Consider the following 17,834-nt stretch of genomic DNA (forward strand, 5'->3'; position numbering starts at 1 on the left):
TTCAGTGTTCATTACACCGTTCATTACACCTGTTCAGTGTTCATTACACATGTTCAGTGTTCATTACATCTGTTCAGTGTTCATTACACCTGTTCAGTGTTCATTACACCTGTTCAGTGTTCATTACACCTGTTCAGTGTTCATTACACCTGTTCATTACATCTGTTCAGTGTTCATTACACCTGTTCAGTGTTCATTACACACGTTCATTGTTCATTACACCTGTTCAGTGTTCATTACACCTGTTCATTACATCTGTTCAGTGTTCATTACACCTGTTCAGTGTTCATTACACCTGTTCAGTGTTCATTACACCGTTCATTACACCTGTTCAGTGTTCATTACACCTGTTCAGTGTTCATTACACCTGTTCATTATACCTGTTCAGTGTTCATTACACCTGTTCAGTGTTCATTACACCTGTTCAGTGTTCATTACACCTGTTCAGTGTTCATTACACCAAGTCCCTGATCAAGGCCCTTCTCCCCAGAATGCTTAGTTTGGCCGGGCGGCCAGCTCTACGAAGAGCCTTGGTGGTTCCAAACTTCTTCCATTTAAGAATGATGGAGGCCACTGTGTTCTTGGTACCCTTCCCCACATCTGTTCCTCGACACAATCCTGTCTCGGAGGTCTACGGACAATTCCTTACACCTCATGGCCTGGTTTTTGCTCTGACATGCACTGTCATCTGTGTGACCTTTTATAGACAGGTGTGTGCCTTTCCAACGTTCTATGGCTTGTTTTAAAAATTGTGATATTTTGGAGATGATATCATTTTCAAATAACTGAAAGTGAGAGGTTTTAATCTGAATATAGGGGACAAGGCCATTCTTGAACATGGGGTGAGACATTCTTACTAATCTGCCAGAGAAGCAGTTTGGATTTAAGTATAACTTGTGTGACTGAAGCCTTTAGTGAGAGGTCTAATGCTTTAATATTTAAATCATTTCTGTCATCCGAATTCATATTCATTATATCAATAGGCCCGTTTAATTTTGACTAACTTGCCGCACAATACAGTCAGGCTTGATCTGTATATCTGTAAACATTGAGATCATAATCAGTACAACACAGTCAGGCTTGATCTGTATATCTGTAAATATTGAGATCATAATCAGTACAATACAGTCAGGCTTGATCTGTATATCTGTAAACATTGAGATCATAATCAGTACAACACAGTCAGGCTTGATCTGTATATCTGTAAATATTGAGATCATAATCAGTACAACACAGTCAGGCTTGATCTGTATATCTGTAAACATTGAGATCATAATCAGTACAATACAGTCAGGCTTGATCTGTATATCTGTAAACATTGAGATCATAATCAGTACAACACAGTCAGGCTTGATCTGTATATCTGTAAACATTGAGATCATAATCAGTACAATACAGTCAGGCTTGATCTTGTTCTGTTTCTTTAGTCGTACTGATGTGGTGGCAGTCACCCCATGGTTGGCACCCATCGTCTGGGAAGGAACCTTTGACCCGGACCTCGTCGACATAATCTACAAGTCCATGAACCTCACCATAGCAACCACAGTGTTTGCCGTTGGAAAGTGAGTAGCGTACAACTTTTCCCAAATATTCAAAATGGAAGTTAAACTATCAATATTTTTACAACATTGAAACTACACTGCGTGTACAAACATTATGAACACGTGCTTTCTCCATAACAGACTGACCAGGTGAATCCAGGTGAAAGCTATGATCCCTTATTGATGTCACTTGTTAAATCCACTTCAATCAGTGTAGATGAAGGGGAAGAGACAGGTTAAAGAAGGATTGTTAAGCCTCGACACAATCAAGACATGGATTGTGTATGTGTGCCATTCCGATGGTGAATGGACAAGACAACAAAAAAACACTCAGTGTATGAGGACATAACCAGCTAATGTCACATGGCAGGTAATACAATATCATGATGTCATGATTCATGGCTTGGCTAAGATTTGAATAACTCTACTACTTTGTTTATTTCCTGGTAGACTGTAATTTCTGTTCAGAAACGGTTGAGTATGTCCTATACAGTCCTATGAGAATGACCATACAGTTACAGAGGGTTTCTGGCATCAGAATGTACAGGTAACTGACAAAATTGTGGAAAACTAGTAAATGAGGGATACAAAGTATATTGAATGTAGGTGCTTCCACACAGGTGTGGTTTCTGAGTTAATTAAGCAATGAACATCCCATTATGCTAACGGTCATGTATAAAAAGGCTGGGCTGACCATTATTTCAGTCATTCTTTTTGCTACCATGGCTATGCCCCCAGATCAACAATGCCCCCATTTACAGGGCACAAGTGGTCACCTAATGGTTTGATGAGCATGAAAACGATGTAAACCATATGCCAGTCACCAGATCTCAATCCAAATGAGCCTGAGATAGTGTTTCCACCACCATCAACAAAACACCAAATTATCCCTCCGATAGAGTTTCAGACACTTGTAGAATCTTTGCCAAGGTGCATTAGAGCTGTTCTGGTGGCTGGTGGTGGCCCAATGTGGCTCGTGGTGGCCCAAGGTGGCTCGTGGTGGCCCAAGGTGGCTGGTGGTGGCCCAATGTGGCTGGTGGTGGCCCAAGGTGGCTCGTGGTGGCCCAAGTTGGCTGGTGGTGGCCCAAGGTGGCTGGTGGTGGCCCAAGGTGGCTCGTGGTGGCCCAAGTTGGCTCGTGGTGGCCCAAGTTGGCTCGTGGTGGCCCAAGGTGGCTGGTGGTGGCCCAAGGTGGCTCGTGGTGGCCCAAGGTGGCTCGTAGTGTCCCAAGGTGCCTGGTGGTGGCCCAAGGTGGCTGGTGGTGGCCCAAGGTGGCTGGTGGTGGCCCAAGGTGGCTGGTGGTGGTGGCCCAAGGTGGCTGGTAGTGGCCCAACTCTCTATTAAGTACCCTTTATGTTGATGTTTCCTATATTTTGTCAGTTACCTGTGTGTCTTTAAATTCTGACAGATACGTACGCTTTCTCCAAGATTTCCTGGAAACAGCAGAGAAGCACTTCATGGTCGACTTCAACGTGCGCTACTACGTTTTCACTGATCGTCCCGACGATGTTCCATCAGTGAACCTGTCCCAGGGGAGACATTTGAGTGTGATCCAGGTCCCAGGTTCAAACCGCTGGCAGGAGATATCAGCCCGGAGGATGGAGATCATTCAGACAGCCATCGAACGTCAGATCAGCAGGGAGGCTGACTACATCTTCTGTCTGGACGTGGACAGCAAGTTCCATGCTCGCTGGGGGGCCGAGTCTCTGGGCAGGCTGGTTGCTGTGATTCACCCATGGTTTTACCAGCAGACCCGTGACCACTTCACATACGAACGGCGCCCAGCCTCGACAGCCTACATCCCCATGGATGAGGGAGACTACTACTACGCCGGGGCTGTGTTCGGAGGGTCCGTGGAGGATGTGTACACACTAACAAAGGTATGTCGGAACCAGCTTGAAGAGGACGCGAGGAATTCCATCGAGGCTGCCTGGCAGGAGGAGAGTCACCTCAACAGGTACCTGCTTTACAACAAGCCCAGCAAGCTGTTGTCTCCAGAGTACCAGTGGGATGACAAGAAGACCAAAACCAAAGAGGTCAAAGTCATTCGCTTCTCTTCCGTCATTAAAAACTATGCTGAAATTCGTCCCAATGTATAGGACTAGGAATTGGATATTCAACCGGCCGAAAAAAACTTTATTGATTATGCTTAATGTTAGGTTAATTTCAGGTATTGCTTCACTGAGGTTTGGGTTAAGGTTAGGGAAAGGCATAAAATGTCACATTGAGTATACAGATGTCTGGTGCCATTCATTTTCTCTTGGTGAAATACATACACTTTGCTTTATACCCTGAGGAAGACAGCTTGGCTGTGTATTTTTCTTGAAATAAATATTTAACCGCTTTCAGAATGTTTGTGTTATTTCACTACTTGTTATATTTTCTATAGCCTAACTAAAAACAACATCTCCCCTGTTACAACGATATGCGGTGTATGAGTAACAAACCAGTGGTTTAGTGGAGAAATAGGGAATGTTGCAAGGATTCCATCTATAGATTTGTACATCAGACAAGACACAGTGGTGGACTGAATTTCCATTTAGAAAAACTTCAGCATAATGTCAAAGTGGACCTGGCATTCCAGTCCAGAAACAACCCCTAACCACAATACATATACTCTAAACTGTAAGAAAACAAAGAAAAATACCCTTTTAAAAAGGTAATATGGAGGATTCCCTTCCTTGTGTAAAAACATCCTGCCAATGTCAAGGCAAAAGGGAAAATCCTTCAATTCAAGTCATACCATCCAATCAATGTTATGTGAGGGATAATCAACGAGGGGCTATGGGTTCAATGGAAAATAATGAACGACGTGGAAGGTGTGTTCTGTGACCCGCTAGAGGATTAGATTTGACAATGTAAAAACACAATACAACTACAGATGTATACAATCCATTTAAAATGATTGAAGATGACAAGTTAAAATTGAAAATACATAATAACAAAATATATACACAAAATTATAATATGAAAACAAATAGTTATACTACACTGAACAAAACATATCAACTCAACATGCAACAATTTAAAAGATTTTACTGAGTTACAGTTCTTATAAGGAAACCAGTCAATGTAAATTCATTCATTAGGCCCTTATCTATGGATTCAACATGACTGCAAATACAGATATGCATCGGTTGGTCAAAGATAACTTAAAAAAAGGTATGGGTGTGGATCAGACAGCTAGTCAGTATCTGGTGTAACCATCATGTGCCTCGCACATCTCCTTCGCCTAGAGTTGATCAGGCTGTTGATTGTGGCAGGTGGAATTCTGTTGATGCAGAGCGTCCCAAAACATGCTCACTGATTGACATATCTGGTGAGTGTGCAGGCCATGGAAGAATTGAGACATGTACAGCTTGTCACGCCCTGACCTGAGAGAGACAGTTTATTTCTCTATTTTGTTAGGTCAGGGTGTGGGGTGGGCATTCTATGATTTGTAATTCTTTGTTTTGGGCCGAGTATGGTTCCTAATCAGAGGCAGCTGTCTATCGTTGTCTCTGATTAGGAATCATACTTAGGCAGACTTTTCCCACCTGTAGTTGTGGGTAGTTGTTTTCTGTTTAGTTTTCTGTACCTGACAGAACTGTGCGCTTTTGTTTTCCCTTTGTTATTTTCGTTCGAGTGTTTGTTTGATTCAAATAAAAACGCTGCATCTTGGTCCCCTCTCTACGACAGTCGTTACAACGCCGAACTGCAATCAGATCAAGATACCGGCGAGGTCAACGAGCACGCAAATGAGCTCCCCTGAGACGGTTTCTGACAGTTAGAGCACAAGTTCTTTGGTTGTGCAAACCCACAGTTTCATCAGCTGTCCGGGTGGCTGGTCTCAGATTATCCAGCAGGTGATTTTGATCTGTTTTGGTACACAACTCCATTCCTCTGCACCAGTGTTAAGGAAATAGCTTTTTCCAGCCAGGCTCCTATAGCGCAGCGGTCTGATATTGGCAACACTGGCTCTGGTGTGATGCTATGAGAGTCTGTAATGAAATTAAAATGACCAGACAGGTAACTGAATGTCATGTACTACTTTAAAAACCATTAACAGTTTGATCTGCACCAACCAGAGATCAAATGGAAGCCAGTTCAGTTCCCTGAAAGGATTATGATCAGATTGTTCTGGGTTGTTGCTGAGTTACTGTTTAGCCTGTTTTCCATTGTCTCTCTAAGCAGTGTGTTCCAGTTTGTGGAATTTAAACATGGTTGCCATGGTATTCAAACAATGGTGTAATCCAACTTATTTGGTTCCAGACAGTAATGAAGTGGAGGGTAAATGCACTTAAAAACCATTTATCCACCTTCCATAATTTTACCTATGCGTTTCCCCACCTCTTGTAGAAAAATGAAGTTAAAGTAGAGGGAGCTTTACTTTAGTCATTGCGTATGGCGATCAACCTTTCCCAACTACTTTAACTGGTTCCAGAGTAGCCTAAGAACACATGTTGTTTTGGTTTCTAATTTGGTTGGTTTCTCAGTATCTTGGCAGAGAACACACTGTAGGCCTAACATGGCATTTAAGATTGATGCTCTAGACCAGAACTCACTCTAGGACAGGTATTCTGTCTGATTCGCCTTTTCTTGGATACTAGCAAATAAAAAGTTTAATTCAATATGATTATTAATGATAATTCTAAGGACTGTTGTCAGAAACAGAAACAGTCAGTGAAACTGTGGCTACTGTGGCAGTGAAAATGCTAAACTTAGATCTTTTTAAGGGGACTTCTATTTTGAAAACTCATTATGAATGATGTTGACTAAATGTGTTATGAAGATTGTTATGAATGATACTGCAGCTAGCCAATTAGGTAACGTGACTGAACAAAATGTAAACAAACGGTCAGCAACCTCGACGCGCGAGTAGTTTTAAAACAGCCATTGGCGTGATTTATGAATGTAAAATGCGGTCCTGGCAGTCCACTTTTCTAAGATAAATATGTTGCTCCTGCAATATGGGGAAATTCTTTTGACCAGGATGGGCGAGAAGCAAGCACTTTTAACTGTAGCAAATGGCGTAACCATTTCCACTCTCAGTCTGAGCAGTGTGTGCCAGTTCTTGTTATTCAAACATGGTTTCCGTTCTCCTCACCCATAAACCCCATCTATGTTTTTATAAATATGTACAGTACAAGTCAAAAGTTTGGACACACCTTCTCATTCAAAGCTTTTTCTTAATTTTTTACTGTTTTCTACATTGTAGAATAATAGTGAAGGCATCAAAACTATGAAATAACTCATATGGCATCGTGTAGTAAAAAAAGTGTTAAACAAATCAAAATATATTTGTGATTTTGGATTCTTCAAAGTAGCCACCCTTTGTCTTGATGACAACTTTACACACTCTTGAGATTCTCTCAACCAACTTCACCTGGAATGCTTTTCCAACAGTCTTGGGTTCCCACATATGCTGAACTCTTGTTGGCTGCTTTTCCTTCACTCTGCGGTCCAACTCATCCCAAACCATCTCAATTGGGTTGAGGTTGGGTGATTGTGGAGGCCAGGTCATCTGATGCAGCACTCCATTACTCTCATTCTTGGTCAAATAGTCCTTACACAGCCTGGATGTGTGCTGGGTCTCTGTCCTGTTGAAAAACAAATCATAGTCCCACTAAGAGCAAACCAGATGGTATGGTGTATTGCTGCAGAATGCTGTGGTAGCCATGCTGGTCAAGTGTATCTTAAATCGTAAATAAATCACTGACAGTGTCACAGCAAAGCACCACCACAGCTCTTTCTCCATTCCATGCTTCACTGTGCGAACCACACATGCGGATATCATTCATTCACCTACTCTGCGTCTCACAAAGACACAGCGGTTGGAACCAAAAATCTGAAATTTGGACTCATCAGAACAAAGGACAGATTTCCACCAGTCTAATGTCCATTGCTCGTGCTTCTTGGCCCCGCTAGAGGATTAGATTTGGCAATGTAAAAGCACAATACAACCACGTGTATAACATCCATTTAAAATTATTGAAGATGACAAGGTAAAATTGAAAATACATGAAAACAAAATACGTACACAAAATTATAATATGAAAACAAATAGTTTCATTAATACTACACTGAACAAAACCTATCAACTAGACATGCAACAATTTAAAAGATTTTACTGAGTTACAGTTCTTATAAGGAAACCAGTCAATGTAAATTCATTCATTAGGCCCTTATCTATGGATTCACATGACTGGAAATACAGATATGCATCTGTTGGTCAAAGATAACTTTAAAAAAGGTATGGGTGTGGATCAGACAGCTAGTCAGTATCTGGTGTAACCATCATTTGCATCGCACATCTCCTTTGCCTAGAGTTGATCAGGCTGTTGATTGTGGCATGTGGAATTCTGTTGATGCAGAGCGTCCCAAAACATGCTCACTGATTGACATATCTGGTGAGTGTGCAGGCCATGGAAGAATTGAGACATGTACAGCTTGTCACGCCCTGACCTGAGAGAGACAGTTTATTTCTCTATTTTGTTAGGTCAGGGTGTGGGGTGGGCATTCTTTGATTTGTAATTCTTTGTTTTGTGCCGAGTATGGTTCCTAATCAGAGGCAGCTGTCTATCGTTGTCTCTCATACTTAGGCAGACTTTTCCCACCTGTAGTTGTGGGTAGTTGTTTTCTGTTTAGTTTTCTGTACCTGACAGAACTGTGCGCTTTTGTTTTCCCTTTGTTATTTTCGTTCGAGTGTTTGTTTGATTCAAATAAAAACGCTGCATCTTGGTCCCCTCTCTACGACAGTCGTTACAACGCCGAACTGCAATCAGATCAAGATACCGGCGAGGTCAACGAGCACGCAAATGAGCTCCCCTGAGACGGTTTCTGACAGTTAGAGCACAAATTCTTTGGATGTGCAAACCCACAGTTTCATCAGCTGTCCGGGTGGCTGGTCTCAGATGATCCAGCAGGTGATTTTGATCTGTTTTGGTACACAACTCCATTCCTCTGCACCAGTGTTAAGGAAATAGCTTTTTCCAGCCAGGCTCCTATAGCGCAGCGGTCTGATATTGGCAACACTGGCTCTGGTGTGATGCTATGAGAGTCTGTAATGAAATTAAAATGACCAGACAGGTAACTGAATGTCATGTACTACTTTAAAAACCATTAACAGTTTGATCTGCACCAACCAGAGATCAAATGGAAGCCAGTTAAGTTCCCTGAAAGGATTATGATCAGATTGTTCTGGGTTGTTGCTGAGTTACTGTTTAGCCTGTTTTCCATTGTCTCTCTAAGCAGGGTGTTCCAGTTTGGAATTTAAACATGGTTGTCATGTTATTCAAACAATGGTGTAATCCAACTTATTTGGTTCCAGACATTAATGAAGTGGAGGGTAAATGCACTTAAAAGCCATTTATCCACCTTCCATAATTTTACCTATGCGTTTCCCCACCTCTTGTATAAAAATGAAGTTAAAGTAGAGGGAGCTTTACTTTAGTCATTGCGTATGGAGATCAGCCTTTCCCAACTACTTTAACTGGTTCCAGAGTAGCCTAAGAACACATGTTGTTTTGGTTTCTAATTTTGTTGGTTTCTCAGTATCTTGGCAGAGAACACACTGTAGGCCTAACATGGCATTTAAGATTGATGCTCTAGACCAGAACTCACTCTAGGACAGGTATTCTGTCTGATTCGCCTTTTCTTGGATACTAGCAAATAAAACGTTTAATTCAATATGATTATTAATGATAATTCTAAGGACTGTTGTCAGAAAAGGGAACATACAAAACTCAACGCACATAGTCACTAACTGCTATCTCTGTGAATGTGAATGCCTTTTATGTAAGTAGTGTCTCAGACTACTGTGGCAGTGAAAATGCTAAACTTAGATCTTTTTAAGGGGTCTTCTATTTTGAAAACTCATTATGAATGATGTTGACTAAATGTGTTATGAAGATTGTTATGAATGATACTGCAGCTAGCCAATTAGGTAACGTGACTGAACAAAATGTAAACAAACGGTCAACAACCTCGACGCGCGAGTAGTTTTAAAACAGCCATTGGCGTGGTTTATGAATGTAAAATGCGGTCCTGGCAGTTCACTTTTGTAAGATAAATATGTTGCTCCTGCAATATGGGGAAGATCTTTTGACCAGGATGGGCGAGAAGCAAGCACTTTTAACTGTAGCAAATGGCGTAACCATTTCCACTGGCAGTCTGAGCAGTGTGTGCCAGTTCTTGTTATTCAAACATGGTTTCCGTTCTCCTCACCCATAAACCCCATCTATGTTTTTGTAAATATGTACAGTACAAGTCAAAAGTTTGGACACACCTTCTCATTCAAGGCTTTTTCTTAATTTTTTACTGTTTTCTACATTGTAGAATAATAGTGAAGGCATCAAAACTATGAAATAACTCATATGGCATCGTGTAGTAAAAAAAGTGTTAATAACCTCTTACATCTACACGTTCCGCTAGCGGAACGTCTGCTCCAATATCCAATGATGGGCGGGGCGCGAAATTCAAACTCCTCTAAATCCGAAAACTTACACTTTTCAAACATATGACTATGTTACAGCTATTTAAAGACAAGACTCTCCTTTATCTAACCAAACTGTCCGATTTCAAAAAGGCTTTACAGCGAAAGCAAAACATTAGATTATGTCAGCAGAGTACCCAGCCAGGAATAATCACACAGCCATTTTTCAAGCTAGCATATCATGTCACATAAACCCAAACCATATCTAAATGCAGCACTAACCTTTGATGATCTTCATCAGATGACACACCTAGGACATTGTGTTATACAATACATGCATGTCTGTTCAATCAAGTTCATATTTATATCAAAAACCAGCTTTTTACATTAGCATGTGACGTTCAGAACTAGCATTCCCACCGAACACTTCCGGTGATTTTACTAAATTACTCACGATAAACGTTCACAAAAAGCATAACAATTATTTTAAGAATTATAGATACAGAACTCCTCTATGCACTCGATATGTCCGATTTTAAAATAGCTTTTCGGATGAAGCACATTTTGCAATAATGTAAGTACATAGCCCGGCGTTACAGGGCTAGCTATTTAGACACCCACCCAGTGTAGCCTTCACCAAAATCACATTTCCTATAAGAAAAATGTTCTTACCTTGCTTGTTCTTCATCAGAATACACTGCCAGGACTTCTACTTCAATAACAAATGTAGGTTTGGTCCCAAATAATCCATCGTTATATCCAAACAGCGACGTTTTGTTCGTGCGTTCTAGACACTATCCCAACGCTAAATCTCGGCCACGAGCATGACGCAAAATATGACAAAAAATTTCGAAATATTCCATTACCGTACTTCGAAGCATGTCAACCGCTGTTTAAAACCAATATTTATGCAATTTATCTCGTAGAGAAGCGATAATATTCCGACCGGGAATCTGCCTGTCTGTAAACTGAGGAAAAAACCAAAAGCCGGGGGCGGGGCGTGTCACGCGCCTAAGGCTTAGTCCATTGACTGACCACTCAGCATTTGCTCTCGTGTGCTTCAGCCAGGGCTTTGAATGACATCATTCCTGTTTTTCCCGGGCTGTGAGACTCCATTGTTGACGTGAGAAGTGTCACGTAAGAGCAGAGATCCTTTGTAAACGACAGAGATAATAAAGAAGGGCAAGAAATGTTCAGACAGGGTACTTCCTGAACAGAAGCATCTCAGGTTTTTGCCTGCCATAGGAGTTCTGTTATACTCACAGACACCATTCAAACAGTTTCAGAAACTTTGGAGTGTTTTCTCTCCAAAGCTAATAATTATATGCATATTCCAGTTTCTGGGCAGGACTAATAATCAGATTAAATCGGGTACGTTTTTTATCCAGCCGTGAAATTACTGCCCCCTAGATGTAACAGGTTAAACAAATCAAAATATATTTGTGATTTTGGATTCTTCAAAGTAGCCCCCCTTTGTCTTGCTGACATCTTTACACACTCTTCAGAATCTCTCAACCAGCTTCACCTGGAATGCTTTTCCAACAGTCTTGGGTTCCCACATATGCTGAGCTCTTGTTGGCTGCTTTTCCTTCACTCTGCGGTCTAACTCATCCCAAACCATCTCAATTGGGTTGAGGCTGGGTGATTGTGGAGGCCAGGTCATCTGATGCAGCACTCCATTACTCTCATTCTTGGTCAAATAGTCCTTACACAGCCTGGATGTGTGCTGGGTCATTGTCCTGTTGAAAACAAATCATAGTCCCACTAAGAGCAAACCAGATGGGATGGTGTATTGCTGCAGAATGCTGTGGTAGCCATGCTGGTCAAGTGTATCTTAAATCGTAAATAAATCACTGACAGTGTCACAGCAAAGCACCACCACAGCTCTTTCTCCATTCCATGCTTCACTGTGCGAACCACACATGCGGATATCATTCATTCACCTACTCTGCGTCACACAAAGACACAGCAGTTGGAACCAAAAATCAGAAATTTGGACTCATCAGAACAAAGGACAGGTTTCCACCGGTCTAATGGTTGCTTTGTAGCAATTCAATCATGAAGGCCTGATTCATGCAGTCTCCTCTGGACACTTGATGTTGAGATGTGTCTGTTACTTGAAATCTGTGAAGCATTTATTTGGGCTGCAATATCTGAGGCTGGTAACTCTAATGAACTTACCTTCTGCAGCAGAGGTAACACTGGGTCTTCCTTTCCTGTGGCGTCCTCATGAGAGCCAGTTTCATCATAGTGTTTTTGCGACTGCATTTGAAGAAACTTTCAAAGTTCTTGAAATGTTCCGTATTGACTGACATTCATGTCTTAAAGTAATGATGGACTGTTGTTTCTCTTTGAGCTGTTCTTGCCATAATATGGACTTGGTCTTTTACCAAGAAGGGCTATCTTCTGTATACCAACCCTACCTGTGACGATATGAGGTTGGACCCAGAAGCAGAGAAGAGACCAGATGAGGAATCAGTGGTTAAGGATAAACTAAAATACTTTACTGAGAAACGGTAACAGAAGGATCACAGTAACACTGGGAAAACAACAAACTATAGGGCTAGAAACTCACTCAGGAGACAAACACACACGGCAATCAAATCAAGCTACAGGAAAGGGAAACAGAAAACACACCTCTCTTAAAACCTGTTGGGGCTAGGGGGCAGTATTTGCATGGCCGGATAAAAAACGTACCCGATTTAAACTGGTTACTACTCTTGCCCAGAAACAAGAATATGCATATAATTAGTAGATTTGGATAGAAAACACTCAACAATTTCTAAAACTGTTTGAATGGTGTCTGTGAGTATAACAGAACTCATATGGCAGGCCAAAAACTGAGAAGATTCCATACAGGAAGTGCCCTGTCTGACAATTTGTTCTCCTTCTGTTGCATCTCTGTCAAAAATACAGCATCTCTGCTGTAACGTGACATTTTCTAAGGCTTCCATTGGCTCTCAGAAGGCGCCAGAAAGTGGAATGACGTGTCTCCTGTCTCTGGGCGAAGAACAGCAGGAGTATTTGTTAGTGGTCAGGCTGGGAACAGTGACACTGGAGATGCGCGCTCATTTTTTTCTTTCAGCCTTTGAATGAATACAACGTCGCCCGGTTGGAATATTATCGCTATTTTACTAGAAAAGTAGCATAAAATTTATTTTAAAAAGCGTTTGACAGGCTTCGAAGTACGGTAATGGAATATTTAGAAATTTTATGTCACGAAATGCGCTCGCAAGTCACCCTTCGGATAGTGACTTGAACGCACGAACAAAACGTAGCTATTTCGATATAACTATGGATTATTTGGAACCAAAACAACATTTGTTGTTGAAGTCCTGGGAGTGCATTCTGATGAAGAACAGCAAAGGTAATCCAAATTTTCTAATAGTAAATCTGAGTTTGGTGAGGGCCAAACTTGGTGGGTGTCAAATTAGCTAGCCGTGATGGCCGGGCTATGTACTCAGAATATTGCAAAATGTGCTTTCGCCAAAAAGCTATTTTAAAATCTGACACCGCGATTGCATAAAGGAGTTCTGTATCTATAATTCTTAAAATAATTGTTTTGTATTTTGTGAACGTTAATCATGAGTAATTTAGTAAATTCACCGGAAGTTTGCATTGGGTGTGCTAGTTCTGAACATCACATGCTAATGTAAAAAGCAGTTTTTTGCTATAAATATGAACTTGATAGAACAAAACATGCATGTATTGTATAACAATGTCCTAGGAGTGTCATCTGATGAAGATCATCAAAGGTTAGTGCTGCATTTAGCTGTGGTTTTGTTTTTTGTGACATATATGCTTGCTTTGAAAATGGCTGTGTGATTATTTTTGGCAGGGTACCCTCCTGACATAATCTAATGTTTTGCTTTCACTGTAAAGCCTTTTTGAAATCGGACAATGTGGTTAGATAAAGGAGAGTCTTGTCTTTAAAATGGTGTAAAATAGTCATATGTTTGAAAAATTGAAGTTTTTGCATTTTTGAGGTGTTTGTAATTCGTGCCACGCTCTATCATTGGATATTGGTGAGGCGTTCTGCTTGCGGAACATCTAGATGTAAGAGGTTAAAACCATACAAAGCATCAAAGATAAATCTTCAAGAAGATAAGTCACTTGACAGAGAATTGTTACAGGATAGCCAAGAACGAATACCCCAGGAAGAATTGGACATGTGCAAAATGAAAGGGGCAATCCTACAATATAAGGTCTGACATAAGGATAATTTACTAATCTTACCAAAGACATTGTTTAGATGTGCAGCAATATTGATACATGGGCTGAGCCATGTATCAATAGGGGGGAAGGATGGTAGAGCAGGTGATAGAACAGGTTAGGAAACACTGCAGTTTAGGAAAGAGTGGTGGCCTAGAGGATAACTACTTAATGGCATAGAGGATAATTACTTAAAAAGATCAACATTTTTGGTAGAATATCCACTCCAACATTTGGAAATGGACATTATTGAACTACTCCGAAGAGAGGGAAGAAGGGGTGTTTAACAATAATAAATAAGTATAGCAAATGGATAGAAGCGTTCCCAACTTACTTGGTGGACATGATTATGGTAACTAAAATATGAGATCAAGATATTATCCCTAGATTTGGTTTACTAGGATCTATCTCTTTAAATGATGGATGACATTTTAGCTAATCGGGTTGAACAAATAGAATGCCAGAGTTAGAGATACTAGAACAGGTAGACATAGAAGTTGAAGAAATACTAGCAGAGCACATGAGAAGACTGTTTGTTAACCAAACCCGTATGTCCAAGATTTTGTGTCCAACAGGTGAATTACAGGAGAAGGTGATTCACTCAATCCAACCAGGAGACTGGTTTTGGATCCATTCCCTGAGGAGAAAAGACTGGAAGCAGCCCCATTGGGAAGGCCCATACCAGGTTCTGTTAACCTCTACGGGCTAGGGGGCAGCATTGAGAATTTTGGAAAAAATATGTGGCCATTTTTAACTGCCTCCTACACCAACTCCGAAGCTAGAATATGCATATTATTGTTCAGGTTTGGATAGAAAACACCCTAAAGTTTCTAAAACTGTTTGAATGGTGTCTGAGTATAACAGAACTCCTATGACAGGCAAAAACCTGAGAAGGTTTCATGCAGGAAGTACCCTGTCTGACAAAGTGTTGTTGTTCTTGCTTCTGTTTATTGAAGAGTCAGGATCTTAGCTGTAACGTGACAATTCCTAGGGCTCCAATAGGCTCTCAGAACCCGGGAAAAACCTGAACGATGACGAGGCAGCCTCAGGCTGAAACACAGAATCCCCTTTTCCAAGTGTCCCATCAGTGGACAATAGAATTAGGCGTGTGCACGATTCGCCCCCGTGGAGAAATTTCATTCGGCTGTTTAGGCTCATTGCAGATTCCCGGTCGGAATATTATCGCTTTTCTACGAGATAAATGGCATAAAAATAGATTTTAAACAGCGGTTGACATGCTTCGAAGTACGGTAATGGAATATTTAGACATTTTTTGTCACGCCATGCGCCATGCTCGTGACCGTGATGTAGCATTCTGATAGTGTCTAGAACTCACGAACAAAACGTCGCTGTTTGGATATAACGATGGATTATTTGGGAGCAAACCTACATTTGTTATTGAAGTAGAAGTCCTGGCAGTGTATTCTGACGAAGAACAGGAAAGGTAAGAACATTTTTCTTATAGGAAATGTGATTTTGGTGAAGGCTGAACTGGGTGGGTGTCTAAATAGCTAGCCCGTGATACCTGATGTGTTGAATTGACTTTAAGCCTATACCATTGAAAAACAACTATTGCTTCCACAAGATGTCCCCAGCCTTTACAAAGTGTTTTGAGTGTCCTACAGTGAGATCTGACTGAAGAAGAGCCATGGAACGTGATGGCCCATTAGACACCTGGCGTGCGATTTGATGGTGGGTACTCTCATTCCGAAACGTTTTAAAAGAGAACCCAATGGTCCGCCTTGAATTTTATTCATGTTCTGGTTAAAAAAGGCCCTAATGATTTATGCGATACAACGTTTGACATGTTTGAACGAACGAAAATATATTTTTTCCGTTCTTGAAGTGAAGTGAAGTCCGGCTGGCTTAGATCATGTGCTACAACACGGAGGTTTTTGGACATAAATGATGAGCTTTTTTGAACAAAACTACATTCGTTATGGACCTGGGATTCTTTGGAAGTGACATCTGATGAAGAGAATCAAAGGTAATGGATTATTTACATAGTATTTTTGATTTTAGATCTCTCCAACATGGCGGTTAGTCTGTATCGCAATGCGTATTTTTCTGGCGCAGTGCTCAGATTATTGCAAAGTGTGATTTCCCAGTAAGGTTAATTTTAAATCTGGCAAGTCCATTGCGTTCAAGAGATGTAAATCTATAATTCTTTGAATGACAATATAATATTTTACCAATGTTTTCTAATATTAATTAATTATTTTGTTGTCATGACTTGACTGCCGGTATTGGAGGGAAACGATTTCCTGAACATCAACGCCATAGTAAAACGCTGTTTTTAGATATAAATATGAACTTGATAGAACTAAAAATGCATGCATTGTCTAACATAATGTCCTAGGAGTGTCATCTGATGGAGATTGTAAAAGGTTAGTGCATAATTTTAGCTGATTTTATGGTTTTGGTGACGCCTGTCTTTGAATCGACAATACACTACACACAGCTATTGTCAATGTACTCTCCTAACATAACCTAACATAACCTAACTTTATGCTTTCCCCGTAAAACCTTTTTGAAATCGGAAAACGTGGTTAGATTAAGAAGATGTTTATCTTTCAAAGGCTGTAAGTTAGTTGTATGTTTGAGAAATTTGAATTTTTACATTTATTTGGTTTCAAATTTGCCGCTCTTGAAATGCACCTGCTGTTGATAGGGTGCGCCACGGGGGGCACGCTAACGTCCCACATAGCCCCAAGAAGTTAATGACATCATTGGGTTAACCTCTTACATCTAGATGTTCCGCTAGCAGAACGTCTGCTCCAATATCCAATGATGGGCGGGGCGCGAAATACAAACTCCTCTAAAATCCGAAAACTTCCACTTTTCAAACATATGACTATTTTACAGCTATTTAAAGACAAGACTCTCGTTAATCTAACCACACTGTCCGATTTCAAAAAGGCTTTACAGCGAAAGCAAAACATTAGATTATGTCAGCAGAGTACCCAGCCAGAAATAATCAGACACCCATTTTTCAAGCTAGCATATAATGTCACAAAAAACAAAACCACAGCTAAATGCAGCACTAACCTTTTATGATCTTCATCAGATGACACACCTAGGACATTATGTTATACAATACATGCATGTCTGTTCAATCAAGTTCATATTTATATCAAAAACCAGCTTTTTACATTAGCATGTGACGTTCAGAATTAGCATTCCCACCGAACACTTCCGGTGAATTTACTAAATTACTCACGATAAACGTTCACAAAAAGCATAATTATTTTAAGAATTATAGATACAGAAGTCCTCTATGCACTCGATATGTCCGATTTTAAAATAGCTTTTCGGATGAAGCACATTTTGCAATATTCTAAGTACATAGCCCGGCATCACAGGGCTAGCTATTTAGACACCCAACCAGTTTAGCCTTCACCAAAATCACATTTCCTATAAGAAAAATGTTATTACCTTTCCTGTTCTTCGTCAGAATTCACTCCCAGGACTTCTACTTCAATAACAAATGTTGGTTTGGTCCCAAATAATCCATCGTTATGTTCCATCAACGAAGTTTTGTTCGTGCGTTCTAGACACTATCCCTATGGTAAATCACGGTCACGAGCATGGCGCAGAAAGTGACAAAACATTTCTAAATATTCCATTACCGTACTTCGAAGCATGTCAACCGCTGTTTAAAACCAATTTT

The 17,834-nt window shown here is 40.6% G+C and overlaps 2 protein-coding genes across 2 annotated transcripts in view; both read left to right on the forward strand.

Moving 5' to 3' along the window:
* The first annotated feature begins 837 nt into the window (after positions 1-837).
* Positions 838-17,834, forward strand: part of LOC115183198 (globoside alpha-1,3-N-acetylgalactosaminyltransferase 1-like) — a 50,497-nt gene continuing 33,500 nt past the window's right edge. Inside the window, exons 1-3 of the mRNA XM_029744537.1 lie at positions 838-842; positions 1,428-1,562; positions 1,683-1,691. Of these exons, the coding sequence (XP_029600397.1) occupies positions 838-842; positions 1,428-1,562; positions 1,683-1,691 (149 nt within the window). The remainder of the gene's footprint in view (positions 843-1,427; positions 1,563-1,682; positions 1,692-17,834) is intronic.
* LOC115183185 (globoside alpha-1,3-N-acetylgalactosaminyltransferase 1-like) lies at positions 1,495-3,890 on the forward strand. Its single transcript, XM_029744525.1, has 2 exons — positions 1,495-1,562; positions 2,968-3,890. The coding sequence occupies exon 2, from the start codon at positions 2,997-2,999 to the stop codon at positions 3,636-3,638; it is 642 nt and encodes a 213-aa protein (XP_029600385.1). The 5' UTR covers positions 1,495-1,562; positions 2,968-2,996; the 3' UTR covers positions 3,639-3,890.

The sequence above is a fragment of the Salmo trutta genome, unplaced genomic scaffold, assembly GCF_901001165.1.
Source record: "Salmo trutta unplaced genomic scaffold, fSalTru1.1, whole genome shotgun sequence".
Classification (NCBI taxonomy): Eukaryota; Metazoa; Chordata; class Actinopteri; order Salmoniformes; family Salmonidae; genus Salmo; species Salmo trutta.